General features: G+C 34.9%; 2 protein-coding genes across 5 annotated transcripts in view; one reads left to right on the plus strand and one right to left on the minus strand.

Moving 5' to 3' along the window:
• Positions 1-18119, minus strand: part of MUC15 (mucin 15, cell surface associated) — a 114718-nt gene that overhangs the window by 60321 nt on the left and 36278 nt on the right. The gene's annotated exons all lie outside the window — the stretch shown is intronic.
• The window catches only part of ANO3 (anoctamin 3), a 137739-nt gene that overhangs the window by 14545 nt on the left and 105075 nt on the right, over positions 1-18119 (plus strand). Inside the window, exons 3-6 of the mRNA XM_019948278.3 lie at positions 4756-4800; positions 9721-9852; positions 10572-10678; positions 12887-12942. Of these exons, the coding sequence (XP_019803837.3) occupies positions 4756-4800; positions 9721-9852; positions 10572-10678; positions 12887-12942 (340 nt within the window). The remainder of the gene's footprint in view (positions 1-4755; positions 4801-9720; positions 9853-10571; positions 10679-12886; positions 12943-18119) is intronic.

Below are 18119 nucleotides of genomic sequence, written 5' to 3' on the forward strand. Positions count from 1 at the left end.
TTCACAATTTCCACATTACTGAAATTTTGGAAAATGCCATTGTGACTCTTTTGATTTAATAATATAAATATTAGAAAATATACAGCTTTTCCTCAAAGTTTGTCAAAGGAACACTGGTTCCAGAGGATGTAAAAGAAAAATATCCTGTGACCAAATATGTTCCTGAATTTCTAAGTTAAACAATAAGTTTATTTACTGTAGGAATTTTTAGAGAAGTGGTTCTCAGTCTTCAGAATACATCAGAATCACCTGGGAAACTTAGTAAAAATGAAGGTCCCTAGAACCTACATCCAGAGATTCTGGCATATTAGGTCAGGGATAAGATTGTTTTTTGTTTTTTTTTTTTGCGGTACGCGGGCCTCTCACTGTTGTGGCCTCTCCCGTTGCGGATCACAGGCTCCGGACGCGCAGGCTCAGCGGCCATGGCTCACGGGCCCAGCCACTCCGCGGCATGTGGGATCTTCCCGGACCAGGGCACGAACCCGTGTCCCCTGCATCGGCAGGCGGACTCTCAACCACTGTGCCACCGGGGAAGCCCAAGATTGGGTATTTTTAACAAACATCCCTAGTGATTCTGTTACAGTTGCTAGAGAAATATTGTCTTGAAGATTTTTAATATTTTAATAATTCTTATAATTTTTATAAATTCCAACAGACAGTTACACAGAGAAGTCTTTCCTTAATTTCCATCTGATGATGGATTTTTTAAAATCTTAATATGATGATGTCCTTGGGAAAACATTTTGAGAAATGCTGGAACTCAGAGTTCTTTTATAACATATTTACAGATCAGTTTAAATAATAGATGTAGCATTAACTAACTCCTTAGTAACCAACTTCTGATTTATTTATAAGGTACACCTAAAATTTGGGATAGCAGTCAGCTCATAAAAAGAGAATGTTATTCAAGCATAGAATAAGTGGCAAAGTGTTTTCATGATTACCAATTCATTTTCCAAATGTCAACTGTTATATTTAGGAACATATATATTGTGTTAAAAGTAAAATATACAAGAATAACAAAGAACTTAAATAGGAAAAATACATATCTTTTTTCAAGACAAGATTTTTTAAAGATTTATGCATAAAAACATATCCGTGCTTGACTATTCCATGTATTTATTCAGTGTTGAAACCTATATATTGCATTTCAGAAAGAAAAACTGCAAATTTATTCAGAAAAAAATTATTAGAGTTATAACCCTTCCTTCAAAAGTTTTCTGGTAACTTACTGTATGAACTTGAAACTTCAGCATTTTATCTACATTTTATGCTTGATATTCTGCATGTGTAGAATTTTATATACATAAATTTTCTAGCTATTTCTTTTCTTGATTATTTTTCCAAAGTAGATATGGCTTGCGTATTGGACTTGATGTTTCCAAACTAACCAAGAAATTTTAGAGAGTTAAAATAGTCCACATTTTCTAGTTCTTATTCTATCAGGAAAGACTTAGCCTGTGTCCTGTACATTCCAGAAATATCAATTCCCACATTCATTACTTTTCTTTTGATTCAAAGGTGATTCTTATTCATTCTTACCCTTCTCTCACATTAAATTGGTCAAACATATTTTAAGGTGATTCAGTCACCCTGTAGCTTCTCAGGTTGAGTCCAAAGGTGGGGTCAACCTTCCATCTTTCCTCAAGCTCCTCCTCCCACAAATATTTTAATCATAGCAAATTTGGGGGAAAATGTTTTAAAACATTAAGAACAATCTTTTATCACAATTGGGATTAAACTTAGATGACTTTTTTATGCAAAGGATATCTCACTCAAAAATAAAATAATGTAACAACATACAGGGAGCCCAATATATAGAATAGATAACAGTGCAGTAGCTTTGCTTGACAAGGAGCAGGGACCCAGGGTCGCACCCATGTGACCGTCTGTCCTTCTCATTTGGCCACACAGACATCTCCACAAGTGGCCACTGGCTGTGTGAAACAGTGGTTGGAAACAGTGATGGAGATAAGCATTTACTTATAATTTTGAGCGGTTGTTGTAATAGATGGGTAAGTAGGTAGGTAGATAAATGCTGTCTTGATGCAAGGTGTAGAATAGAAGAATCTTTCAAATGAAAAATTAAGGGAAAATAAAGAAAGCTCTATCCATGAACAATATGCAGTTAATAAATTATGCAGTGAGGATAGTGGGTAGGAAATAATTTGGTCCTGCAGGCTCATTTATGCAGAAGAACTAAGGAAAACTGCAAGTTATTATTGACTGCATGAACTAAAGGTACACTTGTATATGTTGGGGAAATATAATTAAAAACAAAATCTCCACCAACCAAGGAAACTTCTCCACAAACATAGAAGAGAAAGATAACCCTTTTATCACTGAATAAACATTAAATCAGAATGCAACATGCATCACAGGCAATTCACTGAGGTTGCAAATACAAAAAGAAATCTCACCCTTTTCTATAGCCAAGCAGATACACCCATTACAGGCATGTCCTCAAGATAAACAATAACCTAACCGTCCTCAAGTAAGAGGACTTGACAGCACTAATTGTCACACATAGTTCATCCTAGATTTGACTGGTAACTAGGGTGTTAGTTAATTAGGAAAAATGAGTCTCTTAATTTTATTTGTTCTTATAGTATAAGCAGTTTAAAAAATATGTGTATTCATCTTGTATGACTTTCTTCCTTCACTTGTTCTTATTTCTCCCAAAGCATTTCAAAAATAAAGAAAATGTTTAAGAGAAATATTTCAAAATAGCAGCAATAAAAAGAATAATGTTTTATCCAAATGCCACCTTGTTCTTTTATATTATTCCTTACCATATCCACAACTGATCATTATAACCATAATCTTTATCTCCTCTTAATCACATTCCTAGATTTTTTTGATGCTGAAAATTATTTTAAACCAATTTCTACATTTGTAGTTTTTCAAAGCGATACCTTATTTAGTAAATGTTTACTAAATTCAAAGTGCCCTCAGGCACTGAAGGAAATAAATGCAACTGTGAATTAAACAAAAGCCCATTCATTTATTCATCAGCCATCGGAATGCTTACTATTTACCAAAGAATGTGCCAAGTATACACAAAGTCAGATGAACTGAAGCTACCGTCTTCAAGAAACCCAGTCTCCTATAGAAGATAGTCATTGAACAGTTATATAATACGGGGTAAATAGTGCAAGAGAGTACTTTGTAGAGGAGGTTCAGAGAGAAGATGGGTTTATAGTACAATAGGGATTTTTTTAAACATCTTCATTGGAGTATAATTGCTTTACAATGGTGTGTTAGTTTCTGCTTTATAACAAAGTGAATCAGCTATACATATACATATATCCCCATATCTCGTCCCTCTTGTGTCTCCGTCCCTCCCACCCTCCCTATCCCACCCCTCTAGGTGGTCACAAAGCACCAAGTTGATTGAATGATGTATGCACACAAACCTGTGTTATGTCTGATAAAATGAGTGGGGGGGTGATATTTAAAGTGTGAGTTTAGGCTAGACAGAGCAAACCTTGAAACTCCATATCTGAATTTAGTGTTAGAGTATGTCAGAGACAACTTAAAAATTCTTTTCTAGGATTATGACTGGTGATTGCAATGAAATATGGTAGCTCAGAAGGCTTTTCAAGTTTTCTAAGCAGTTAATAACACAGGACTAAATATCAATTGTCCTGACTCTCGGCCCTGCTTTCTAGATACCACACCATGGAGGAGTTTTCTGATTCTCTGGAATGGGTTTTGGTGGGTGGGGATAAAGAAGCATTTTAGAAGGCCCTGAATGAGATTCCTGAGCTCCAAGATGTGGATTTATTGAGAATCTTTTAGAAGGTGAATTAACCTCTGTCACTAGAATATTTAGTTTCTCTAAAATCAGAATGCTACACACTTACTTAAAACACTCAATATCTTCCTATAACTTTTCACCCAAAAACCTTGGCATCAGTGGTAAGACCCCTCATCATCTGTGCCTTGTTCACCATCCCCTCACCTCTTTTATTATTATCCTCAACTTGCAATTTATACCCCAGCAATTACCAAATTAGTCAAAGTTCCCTGAATCTTACCATGTTAATCTTGCTCCCATAACCATTTCATATGCTGCTACCTCTGTCTAAAATGCCATGTCCTAAGTACTCCATTCAGACGACTACTGCCGTTCATGCTTCATGATTCAACACAGATAACACATCCTCTGGGAAAGCTTCCCTGTCTCCTTTCTCCTCCATCTATGAAAACTAATTGAGATCCCTTCACAGGTACTTCCATAGCCCTCTCTGTTTTACTGCATTATCACACTTTGTTATAACTATCACTTGTCTCCTCAACTGAAAAGTAGCTTTTTGAGGATAAAGACCCTGTTTTTTTTCTCTAAATTTTTAGTGGTTATAACTTAACGTTCTTTGCCAAGTCATAAATATTCATTACATATGTGTTTAGATCAATAGCTGACTTCATATAACATACAAGCAAGTGATCTGGTTAATATGCATTATGTAGCAGAAGACAAACTTTCAAAAAAGAATTAAAAATCAAATATTCAAAAGTGATCTATTGATTTATGAAAGTGTCTTTGTTATTAGTAACTTAGATTCTGAAACTGAAACAATGCAAATTCAGAGTTCTTCCTATTATACTGGTTCATTTCGTGTCTTTCTTTAGCATGTGGAAGTTAGAGTATTGAAATGCTCAGTGTAATTGAATGTTGTCACTTGCTGGTTTCACTATTTTCCTGTGACTTTTCTCAGCTGATTTCTTTCTTTCTTTTTTTGTTTTTTTCAGGAAAAAATCCTATTACACTGACCAGAGGAGCAAATCAATGGGCAGGTTGGTGGGTGATATGAAATTTGTTTACGACCAATTTGTCATTTGGGAAAAAATTAAAAATGCATTTGATTACCCATATCAGCAGCTGTAAATTTTAGAAAGAAAAACTTTACTGATTTGTTCAAGATATTTTCAAAATGACTTATGCCAAATTTGACAATGTTTAAAATCAGATGATCCCTTTTTTTCTATTTACCATTGCCATTCCCACAGTCCTTCCTTGATATAATGTTATGGAGCAAGGATTTTAATTGCAAGTTCGTGTTTCAGGAGATTTTAATTTTAAAAATAGTTATAAAACCAGGATTGATGGGTAAATGATGACCCACTAGAGTAATAGAACAATAGACACAGCAGAGGCCTCTTGGATCATTTAATCCAAACCTCTTATTGATAAGATGGTAAAGAAAGACAGAGTGATGAAGTGGTTTACCAAGGCCATACAGCATCTTTTGTATTACGGACCTACTCTTATTCCACCAGTTGAACCTGCCTCTCTTTCAATTGTGGTATTGAAAGGAAACTTCTTTTCAAGAGCTTTATCTCAAAACAACATCTCTTTGCCTATTGTGGTAACAGTAGCTATGGCAAAGGAATTAATTAAAATACAACCCTGAGACACAAGAAACTCTCCCACCTGAATTGCCTTGACCCCGTTTCACTGGAGAAAATGAGCTTCCATTTAATGAACTCTACAAACAAAAGGCTTGTAATAATTCGCTGTTTTTCTGCTCCTTGCAAAACAATCAATTAAAAAAAATAGAATGTGAATGTCGTAGAGGAGACCCTATTGAATAATGTTGCAGGATATTGCAAATCAGAATGACACAAAAACTAGCAAAATCATACAGTGTAAATATGTGACCATTTTAGGAGAGAATTTAATAAATCTACTTCTTTTACCAAAGAAAATGTCTGAATATAATTTAGAACTCTAAAATAGGAAAAGTTTGAATTCTAGAAGAGAGTATTGTACTCTATTAAACATTAAATTTAGGTTGGTAGGAATGAGTGACAAGAAAAGGAAATCATGAGGGGGAAAACTTGAAATCTGAATGAATGCTAAAGGAATTAGTACTCAAATGGCTCTTAAAAAATTAATGATGTTCCTTAGCCAGTTGGATTCCTCTGTTTGTCAGGTTGACATGCTCAGATTTACAATGAGCTTTCATCATTTCTCTTGTGCTCATTCGTTTCTGGTCTATATAAGCAAATTTCCAAAGTTATTTTTGCATAATAAGGTCAAATTCATTGGGATGTTATAATATATAAATTTACAACCGCAGGTTTTCCATATTTTTCTCTGCATGTGCCTGTTTAATATTGGATGTGTTGATAAAACATGTTTAGGTTTGCTTCTGGGTGCTGTATAGAATTAGTGAGATTTGCCACTGTATAATTAGTGTGTTTTCTGCTAAATAGACATCTTCCTTTCAGAGACTCACAGAAGGACAAAATCCTGTATATTAAATTGGCAACCAATGTCTATGTAATACTGTCATAATTTAGTTTTAGAGTAAACTTGTATTTAGAATTCCTGATAAATATGTATATTCTAAATCCTAAAGAAACATTTTTAATAGTGGAAAAATGTTTTTCTTTAGTATTTTGGTCAAACAAAAGTAAACTAGAAAAATGAATGCTATATTATGTGTCATAATATGTTTTATTATCTTTTGTGTTTATTATTTTTTGTTTAATTTTATGAAATGAAAATAAGGTTGTCAGTTATTCCAAACAATTGTTAATGTACCTTAAGCATTACTATAGTCTACTGCTTTACAGTTTACATATTACAAATAGTTCTCTTTGTTCTTTGAGTTAGTGGATGCGTATGGGGAGGGTAACAAATAAATAGGAAAGGCATTTATAAAATTATATGACATATTAAACTGTAAAAATGACTGTCTTGGTATTTGCCTGAGTTTATACTTTCAATTAAGTAAATGACTGATTTTGATTTTTTTTAAACTTGGCCTTGGGAAAAGAAAATTTAAATGTTGTGTGTGTATATGTACGGGCATCAATGTTATAAAATTATAAAACCCAATTTTTAGACAATTAGAAAGAGGGAAGCAAAAGTCTAATGTGTGTACTTAGATGTCACTTGTGCTTTCCATTTCCTGACATGGGAAAGATGTTTTGTGCATGGGTAATTTGACCAGTAAACATTAGGGGTAAATATGTACAGGCAATTATCCAGGTTTCAAAGATCATCGTTTCTCCAGGCAGGTCAAAAGGAAATGCCTATAGTTTTATTATTGCTGCTATCTATCATTAGCTTACAAAATACTTTCATATTCAATTATCAAAGCATCTTCAAAAGGACCATTCGGGGGGCAGAACAAAGAGTAACTGGTTTGCAGATCAGGGAAAATAAATGACTCCATTATCACCACTCCTTACCACCCCACATCTCATCCCCTAGCTTTCACAGCTGGTGTGATAGAGTTTGTGCTCCGACCACGTTCTTTTGACCCTTTAATCCAGATTTCTTTTCAATTTCCATTGAATTCTCTGCGTTCCACTGATTTTAGCAAAGGAATTTAAAGCTCTGTTAGAGGTCATCTTCACATTATGCCATGAAATCTTGAGTTTGCAAGACTGCTAACGTGATAAAAGTTTGGTAGAGTGTAGGTAATACGTTAGATCATGTTGGTGGCATGGTGGTGGTAGTGGTGGTTGTAGAAGTAGTAGTGATACTCCTTTTCCTTATTATTATCACAAAGATTTATTGAGTGTTTACTTTGTGCTGGGCACTGTGGGATCAGTCATTACCTATTTAATTATCAGAATATCCCTTCATTTAAGAGATGAGAAAACTGAATGAGAATCGAAGAAATTAAATAATAAGCTAGATCTTCACATCCTGTGATTCAGATCCAGCCCTGACCACATTTCACTATTAAACATCATGTATTCCTTCATAGGAAGTATGTGAAAAGCCTAAACTGATAATATGGTTTATTTTTCTGTAAAAGGTCAATGATGGTCTACAAGTCATTTTATTTCATTTCTTTAATTTTTTTGATTGGCATTTATTTCTAGTATGTTTGCAATTTTGTCAGAGATAGTAAGCCCTTGGGTGCTATAGCTATCAGCATTTTCTAAGTGTCATCAGATGCCTCCTTTTATTTGATCCTCCTAGCTACCTAATGAAGTAGGACAGATGGAATTACCTTCTGTCTTTACAGATGAGGAACATAAAGCTCAAAGATTGAAAATGTTTGGCTCAATTTCAATGACTGGCAAATTCATCCTCTAATTTTTTATCCCATTGTTTTCTCCACTAGGCTAACTTTGAAAAGTTGGAGTAATTGCTATATAATCCATTCAGTGTTTTTACATGTCTGTGCACTAGTGGCTGGAATACAGCGATATTTTGTGATTTCAGAGGCTTTCTTTGTAATAAGAAGAAGCAAAGTGGACACTTCAGATAACACTCATTTATTATTTTAGGCTAGAAAGAAATGCTCTGGTCCCTCCAAAACCAAAAAAGACTTGGCATCTAAATGATAACATTACTTGGCAAAGAAAATGTCCAAACTCTTCACATGCTAAAAATCAAAACTTGATGCTTATTTCAAATTATATAGACGTGGTAATTTTACCATAATAGACTTGGATGAAATCATTTTTAAGATACAGTCTGCCTGCACATGGCTGTACTAAATTTTTTAAAGTTTAAGCAGAGTTGGCCAAATATTAAGATGCATTGTACTTCTCTAGGAAAATATTATATCCTGCCACTTTGACTCACTATTGCAGAAGAAGTCCAAAAACTGCCAAAGATAGAACCTCATAAATAGTGTGTAAATATAGCACATTTTTAAAGTAAACACAGCTGTTATTATAGCAACTCAGAATCTCATTTTCAGAATCAATCTCTGGAGTCAGTATCTCTTTTGCTTTCATTTTTGTCTTTTGAAAAATAAATATGATTCCAATCAGTATATATACCACATAGAACTGGGTTGTGACTGTAATCTAAAGCTGAGGCCAAAGTATCCTGATGTGAGATTTCCTGAAACAGTGTTTTAATGTTCTCTAACCTGGAGTCTATGCTAAATCCACCCCTCAAAGCCCAGTCAGTGGATAGCAGGATGAGCACCCCCGGGAACTAGTTAGAAATGCAGAATCTCAGACCCCACCCTAAATCTATTGAATTAGTATCTGCATTTTAACAAGATCTTCAGGTGATTTGCAAACCTGTTAAAATCTTAAAAGTACAGCAAAGACTCCTTGACTCAACTCTCCTTATTGTTAATCAAGTTTAATGTAAAGCACCAACTCACAACTCTCCAGCAATGTCAATATTATTACTTTTATTTTATGGGTGAGGAAACAAAGGCAAGAAATTAACTAACTTATACAAGTTTCCATAGTTACTATAATGCAGAGCTGCCTTTGAACCCAGTTTTTCTTGACTCCAAACGCTTGCTGTTACCATAGGACCTGTGGCTCCCAGAACTGAATGCATTGAGTGCATTGTAGCCATTTCTTTCTTTTCAGTCTCCACTTTTCTGGAGCCACATTGCTATAGAGTTTTTAAAGTGATCTATAGCCACACATATATAGATATAGATATATACATACATACACTCAACTTTAATAAACAATCTTGCTGGTTTTATTCTTTATGCTTTTTCCTACCCCATCTTTATGTATGATGATTTTCTAATATTTTCCACAGATTTTTCTTATGAGGATCACCTAGTTGCCCTGAAAGAGTTTAAATAAATGCCAGATTTGGTTTGCTTTGGAATTATTTCCTTTGTGTGGGTACAGGAATAATGCATGTATGTGTGTGTGAATGTGGGTGTGTGTATGTCTTTTGGGAATCTTTCAGAACGGTAGTGGAAGGTAGGCATGGCTCTGGAGTGCAACCTAATTCAGTTCTAAAATGTGACTTTGTTCCAGGGTGCAAAAATATTTTAGAAGAATCAAAAAATGGATGTCCCAAAACCCCATGGTTCTTGACAAGTCAGCTTTCCCAGACCTGGAGGAGTCAGACTGCTATACTGGCCCCTTCAGCCGTGCACGAATTCACCAGTGAGTTCCCATCTCTTTTCTCCCATCACCTCTTTTTTTAAATTATTTTTTAGTTATTTAATTTTTTTGGCCATGCCTTGTGGGATCTTAGTTCCCCGACCAGGGATTGAACCCAGGTTCTTGGCAGTGAAAGCATGGAGTCTTAACCACTGGACCGTGCCAGGGAACACCCCTCCCACCTCCCACCACCTCTTGAAGTCACCCTTTTGCTCTTTACATCATTGGCTCTCATGTTTACTCCATACAACTCTTTCTACAATGGAACAGTAGGATATGAAGGGGAAGGGAGAAACATTGCTTGTCGCTGAAGTACTGAAAACAAGCTAGCTCGGAAAGTGCAGTATTAGGGAATGACATCAATTGTTAATGTGTTCTATTTGGAATCACATTGCTTAAGGTAGTACAAAATTTATGGAAGCCAGTGGACAATCTGTTCTTGTTCCATGCTCAATAAGAAATATGAGGACATTTAGGCTTCCTTATAAACTGAAGGATATTAAAATGAATATTTGATAATGCCCTGTATTATTTATAATTTTTATTTATTTTCTCAGCCAAATGATTTTTTTTAAGAAGATAGTTTCTCTTCTGATTTATTTTACTTTACATGCATTCATTTTAATGGAGAAAATACATGGATGACTACCCAGGAACTTGTAACTGTTGCTAGATTCTGTGGTCTGCATTGAATATTAAAACCAATCCGCTTATCTTCCCAGCTTCATAATAAACAATAAGGACACCTTCTTCAGCAATGCTACTCGAAGCAGGATAGTCTATCACATGCTGCAGCACACCAAATATGAAAATGGAATATCAAAAGTGGGTAAGAACACTAATTAAAAACATACTATGGAATTTACTTTTACTGATTACACTCAGAAGTATTTTTTAACAACTGAAGCTTTGCCTTCCTGCATTAGATATGAGGATATAATTCAGTGAACAAACTCTAAACATTGTATTTTCAGCCTTTCAATGAAAGAAAACAAAATAAAACAAACAAAAAACTTTTTCAAGGGCACTTGGCAATGTGTATCAAAATGTGAAATGTGCAAGAACTTTGGAACAGAAATTTTATTTCTAGAAATTTATCCCAAAGAAATAATCAGACTTTTGAATAACAATATATGTAGATATTTGTTCATTGTGGCTTTGTAGACAAAGAATAGAATAGAATAATACTGGAGATACTTTAGCTGTCCATTAGGCTATATGCACACAATGCATCCATTAAAAATGATGTGATTTTATTCACTCTTAACTCAAATGTATTCAGCATCTATTATACACTATATATTACGGAAAGTATATGACACAGACCCTTTACTCATGGAGATTGAAAATTAGTATCAGTTCTCTAATTATTGACTGCAAAAGATATCCGTAAAGCATTATTAAGTGGGAAAAAAACAGATTACAAAACTGTAAATTTAATGTGTAATCCCATTTTCTAAACACTCACAAAAAAAAAAGAAAAAATCTAGAATTTATATGAAACATTTTAGACATTATCTCTGAGAGGTGAGATTACAGCTAATTTTAAATTTCTAAATGTCTCTGTTGTTTGAATGTTTAGCAGTATGCTACAACATGTCTGATGCAAAAGAAAACAGAAAGTTTCACCTGGGAAAATTAAGTAAAATTGACAAGTTTACACAGAGCAGAGCAGAAAACAACAGGTAACAAATGAGCTGGCCTTTTGTTAGTGTGAAAAATACAACATGGCTGAAGAAATAAAATGCTAGTCATGTTCTAAAATTCCTTCAAATAAAAGAGTTGATAGCCAGTGGAAACTTGTACCAATATGTACGGATTTGCATTCAAATAGATTACCATATTAGTAAAATGAGCTATGTTTCAAGTCATCCGAAGAGGAATGTTCAGACTTTGGTTCTCTTCTGATTAATAATTCATTTATTACTGAGCAGTCAAAATAATTAATTCAAAAACTAAATCCTTATAAAAAATTTGACACTTAATCAGAAGTTTTCTAAACAAGAAATAAAGATAGAGAAATCCAGAATGTAAACTACAAATGTGTCTAAATGGTAGCACTATGTACTTATGTAGACTTTAAAAAATAAAATTGACATTTAAATGATTGTAAAGATATCATGCCCGTTGTCAAACATGCAATAAACACAGAAGGGTATAAAAATAAAATTTTAAAATCCCTACATTCAATTTTCACTGTACCAAATTAGTACTGAATATATATACATATACATCTCATAATTAGAAGCATGCAATGTTTACAATTTTCTATCTTTTTGAAATTACCATTATGAGTACTTTCTCAAGCCCTTTAGTATGTCTGAAAACATTTTTAAATAGCTGTACAATATTCTATTGTAAGCATTCATCAAATCACTGTCATTTACCAAGCACTTATATAATTGATTGAACCATAATAATGAAACAATTACCCAATTTTGGATGTACAATTATTTCTAATTCTTTACTAATATAAATAATATTGCAATGAAAATTGCTCTTCATAAGAGTTTTCCAAATATCTAGTCTTCCCAGAACTATATGAGACAGTCCATTTCACTACACTCTCATTGGGATGGAGAGATTTTAAGAAGGGTCACATATCGCTATTTATTCTCTTTGGATCAGTATTAAAGAATTAAAGATTTCTCAATACCAATCTCCTTTGAGACATTTTGAGGAGTGGGGAATTCCTCTGCTTCCTTGACCAAATTTTGTTTTGAGTAAAAAAAAAAGTTGTTCCAGGCTCATGTGCCCCCAAATAAGTGGGTATTAAAATCCCCACATTTCATGATATGGCAAAGTGTCATATGTTGGCACCTTGCAAACCCTTTATTAATCTTGTAAGGATACAATTAGACTCTTAGAATCAGTCTCTTTCACAACCTCACTGTCCTCATAGGTGATAAAGCTATGGAAGTCATTTGGGTTATTTTGTTTTTAAATTAATTTATTTTCCCAAGTATTATGTAGGTTGCTTCAGAGGGAAGTCTTCAATTAAACTAACTCAAGCACTGTTCTTTTCTTCTTTTTCCAGGTATCTGTAAACTTATAAACAATGGTTCATATATAGCAGCTTTTCCCCCACATGAGGTAATTTTGAAGTACAATTTCCATTTAAAAAATATGTTTCTCCTGCTCAATGCTTGATCTTATTTTTTTTTTTTCACTTAAGTCTAGTTGCCTTATTCCTTATTTGAGGGTTCGTCCAGTGAGTGGCCTTGGACCTTTGTGAGACCCCGTGATAATCTGTGGCTGCACACTGGCTCCTGTGCTCCAGAACCCTTCTGCAATTTGCTCTGTACCAGGAATCCCACCCTCAGAGGAAACTCATGGACATTGCTCAGCCACTCTGACCAGACATAGATAGCCCTCTGCTCCAACACAGCTCCATGCTTGACTCAGCTTGGGATTTACACAACTTCCAAACAGGGCAGGTTCTGGTCTGTGCCTATTACTTTGGGATACCTAAAAACCTAAGACAAACCGAAACCAAAAATCTACACTCCATTATTTACTTGATTTTCTGCCAGATTATTACCTCTCTTCCACTTTTAAGTAGGTCATGTTGTGGTAACTCTGCCTGCTGAGTCATGAATGACATGTGAATCAGTTTTAAACTCCCCCCCAATACACACACATACTATATTCTTTTTTTTTTTTAACATCATAATTGCTTTACAATGGTGTGTTAGTTTCTGCTTTATAACAAAGTGAATCAGTTATACATATACATATGTTCCCATATCTCTTCCCTCTTGCATCTCCCTCCCTCCCACCCTCCCTATCCCATCACTCTAGGTGGTCACAAAGCACCAAGCTGATCTCCCTGTGCTATGCGGCTGCTTCCCACTAGCTATCTATTTTACGTTTGGTAGTGTATATATGTCCATGCCACTCGCTCACTTTGTCACAGCTTACCCTTCCCCCTCCCCATATCCTCAAGTACATTCTCTAGTAGGTCTGTGTCTTTATTCCCATCTTACCCCTAGGTTCTTCATGACATTTTTTTTTTCTTAGATTCCATATATATGTGTTAGCATATGGTATTTGTCTTTCTCTTTCTGACTTACTTCACTCTGTATGACAGACTCTAGGTCCATCCACCTCACTACAAATAACTCAGTTTCATTTCTTTTTATGGCTGAGTAATATTCCATTGTATATATGGGCCACATCTTTTTTATCCATTCATCCGATGATGGACACTTAAGTTGTTTCCATCTCCTGGCTATTGTAAATAGAGCTGCAATGAACATTTTGGTACATGACTCTTTTTGAATGTTGGTTTTCTCAGGGTACATGCCCAGTAGTGGGATTGCTGGGTCATATGGTAGTTCTATTTGTAGTTTTTTAAGGAACCTCCATACTGTTCTCCATAATGACTGTACCAATTCACATTCCCACCAGCAGTGCAAGAGTGTTTCCTTTTCTCCACACCCTCTCCAGCATTTATTGTTTCTAGACTTTTTGATGATGGCCATTCTGACCGGTGTGAGATGATATCTCATTGTAGTTTTGATTTGCATTTCTCTAATGATTAATGATGTTGAGCATTCTTTCATGTGTTTGTTGGCAATCTGTATATCTTCTTTGGAGAAATGTCTATTTAGCTCTTCTGCCCATTTTTGGATTGGGTTGTTTGGTTTTTTGTTATTGAGCTGCTTGTAACTTTTGGAGATTAATCCTTTGTCAGTTGCTTCATTTGCAAATATTTTCTCCCATTCTGAGGGTTGTCTTTTTGTCTTATTTATGGTTTCCTTTGCTGTGCAAAAGCTTTGAAGTTTCACTAGGTCCCATTTGTTTATTTTTGTTTTTATTTCCATTTCTCTAGGAAGTGGGTCAAAAAGGATCTTGCTGTGATTTATGTCATAGTGTTCTGCCCATGTTTTCCTCTAAGAGTTTAACAGTTTCTGGCCTTACATTTAGGTCTTTAACCCATTTTGAGTTTATTTTTGTGTATGGTGTTAGGGAGTGTTCTAATCTAATACTTTTACATGTACCTGTCCAGTTTTCCCAGCACCACTTATTGAAGAGGCTGTCCTTTCTCCACTGTACATTCCTGCCTCCTTTATCAAAGATAAGGTTACCATATGTGTGTGGGTTTATCTCTGGGCTTTCTATCCTGTTCCATTAATCTATCTTTCTGTTTTTGTGCCAGTACCATACTGTCTTGATTACTGTAGCTTTGTAGTATAGTATGAAGTCAGGGAGCCTGATTCCTCCAGCTCCGTTTTTCGTTCTCAAGAATGCTTTGGCTATTCGGGGTCTTCTGTGTTCCCATACAAATTGTGAAATTTTTTGTTCTAGTTCTGTGAAAAATGCCAGTGGTAGTTTGATAGGGATTGCATTGAATCTGTAGATTACTTTGGGTAGTACAGTCATTTTCAAAATGTTGATTCTTCCAATCCAAGAACATGGTATATTTCTCCATCTATTTGTATCTTTAATTTCTTTCATCAGTGTCTTATAATTTTCTGCATACAGGTCTTTTGTCTCCTTAGGTAGGTTTATTCCTAGATATTTTATTTTTATTGTTGCAATGGTAAATGGGAGTGTTTTCTTGATTTCACTTTCAGATTTTTCATCATTAGTGTATAGGAATGCCAGAGATTTCTGTGCATTAATTTTGTATCCTGCTACTTTACCAAATTCATTGATCAGCTCTAGTAGTTTTCTGGTAGCATCTTTAGGATTCTCTATGTATAATATCATGTCATCTGCAAACAGTGACAGCTTTACTTCTTCTTTTCCCATTTGGGTTCCTTTTATTTCCTGTTCTTCTCTGATTACTGTGGCTAAAACTTCCAAAACTATGTTGAATAACAGTGGTGAGAGTGGGCAACCTTGTCTTCTTCCTGATCTTAATGGGAATGGTTTCAGTTTTTCACCATTGAGGACGATGTTGGCTGTGTGTTTGTCATATATGGCCTTTATTATGTTGAGGAAAGTTCCCTCTATGCCTACTTTCTGCAGGGCTTTTATCATAAATGGGTGTTGAATTTTGTCGAAAGCTTTTTCTGCATCTATTGAGATCATCATATGGTTTTTCTCCTTCAATTTGTTAATATGGTGTATCACGTTGATTGATTTGTGTATATTGAAGAATCTTTGCATTCCTGGAATAAACCCCACTTGATCATGGTGTATGATCCTTTTAATGTGCTGTTGGATTCTGTTTGCTAGTATTTTGTTGAGGATTTTTTCATTTATGTTCATCAGTGATATTGGCCTGTAGTTTTCTTTCTTTGTGACGTACTTGTCTGGTTTTGGTATCATGGTGATGGTGGCCTTGTAGAATGAGGTTGGGAGTTTTCCTCCCTCTTCTATATATTGGAAGAGTTTGAGAAGCATAGGTATTAGCTCTTCTCTAAATGTTTGATACAATTCGCCTGTGAAGCCAACTGGTCCTGGGCTTTTGTTTGTTGGAAGATTTTGAATCACAGTTTCAATTTCAGTGCTTGTGATTGGTCTGTTCATATTTTCTATTTCTTCCTGATTCAGTCGTGGCAGGTTGTGCATATCTAAGAATTTGTCCATTTCTTCCAGGTTGTCCATTTCATTTGCATAGAGTTGATTGTAGTAATCTCTCATGATCTTTTGTATTTCTGCAGTGTCAGTTGTTACTTCTCCATTTTCATTTCTAATTCTATTGATTTGAGTCTTCTCCCTTTTTTTCTTGGTGAGCCTGGCTAATGGTTTATCAATTTTGTTTATCTTTTCAAAGAACCAGCTTTTAGTATTATTGATCTTTGCTATGGTTTCCTTCATTTCTTTTTCATTTATTTCTGATTTGATATTTATGATTTCTTTCTTTCTGCTAACTTTGGAGTTTTTTTGTTCTTCTTTCTCTAATTGCTCTAGGTGCAAGGTTAGGTTGTTTATTCGAGATGTTTCCTGTTTCTTAAGGTAGGATTGTATTGCTATTAACTTCCCTCTTAGAACTGCTTTTGCAACATCCCATAGGTTTTGGGTCATCGTGTCTCCATTGTCATTTGTTTCTAGGTATTTTTTTATTTCCTCTTTGATTTCTTCAGTGATCACTTTGTTATTAAGTAGTGTATTGTTTAGCCTCCATGTGTTTGTATTTTTTACAGATCTTTTCCTGTAATTGATATCTAGTCTCATAGCATTGTGGTCGGAAAAGATACTTGATACAATTTCAATTTTCTTAAATTTACCAAGGCTTGATTTGTGACCCAAGATATGATCTATCCTGGAGGATGTTCCATGAGCACTTGAGAAGAACGTGTATTCTGTTGTTTTTGGATGGAATGTCCTATAAATATCAATTAAGTCCATCTTGTTTAATGTATCATTTAAAGCTTGTGTTTCCTTATTTATTTTCGTTTTCGATGATCTGTCCACTGGTGAAAATGGGGTGTTAAAGTCCCCTACTATGAATGTGCTATTGTTGATTTCCCCTTTATGGTTGTTTGCCTTATGTATTGAGGTGCTCCTATGTTGGGTGCATAAATATTTACAATTGTTTTATCTTCTTCTTGGATCGATCCCTTGATCATTATGTAGTGTCCTTCTTTGTCTCTTCTAATAGTCTTTAAGGTCTATTTTGTCTGATATGAGAATTGCTACTCCAGCTTTCTTTTGGTTTCCATTTGCGTGGAATATCTTTTTCCATCCCCTTACTTTCAGTCTGTATGTGTCTCTAGGTCTGAAATGGGTCTCTTGTAGGCAGCATATATATGGGTCTTGTTTTTGTATCCATTCAGCCAGTCTGTGTCTTTTGGTGGGAGCATTTAATCCATTTACATTTAAGGTAATTATCGATATGTATGTTCCTACTACCATTTTCTTAATTGTTTTGGGTTTGTTATTGTAGGTCTTTTCCTTCTCTTGTGTCTCTTGCCTAGAGAAGTTCTTTTGGCATTTGTTGTAAAGCTGGTTTGGTGGTGCTGAACTCTCTCAGCTTTTGCTTGTCTGAAAAGGTTTTAATTTCTCCATCAAATCCGAATGAGATCCTTGCTGGGTAGAGTAATCTTGGTTGTAGGTTTTTCTCCTTCATCACTTTAAATATGTCCTGCCAGTCCCTTCTGGCTTGCAGAGTTTCTGCTGAAAGATCAGCTGGTAACCTTATGGGGATTCCCTTTTGTGTTATTTGTTGTTTTTCCCTTGCTGCTTTTAATATGTTTTCTTTGTATTTAATTTTTGACAGTTTGATCAATATGTGTCTTGGTGTATTTCTCCTTGGATTTATCCTGTATGGGACTCTCTGTGCTTCATGGACTTGATTAACTATTTCCTTTCCCATA

This window comes from Tursiops truncatus, chromosome 8 (genome assembly GCF_011762595.2).
Source record: "Tursiops truncatus isolate mTurTru1 chromosome 8, mTurTru1.mat.Y, whole genome shotgun sequence".
Lineage (NCBI taxonomy): Eukaryota > Metazoa > Chordata > Mammalia > Artiodactyla > Delphinidae > Tursiops > Tursiops truncatus.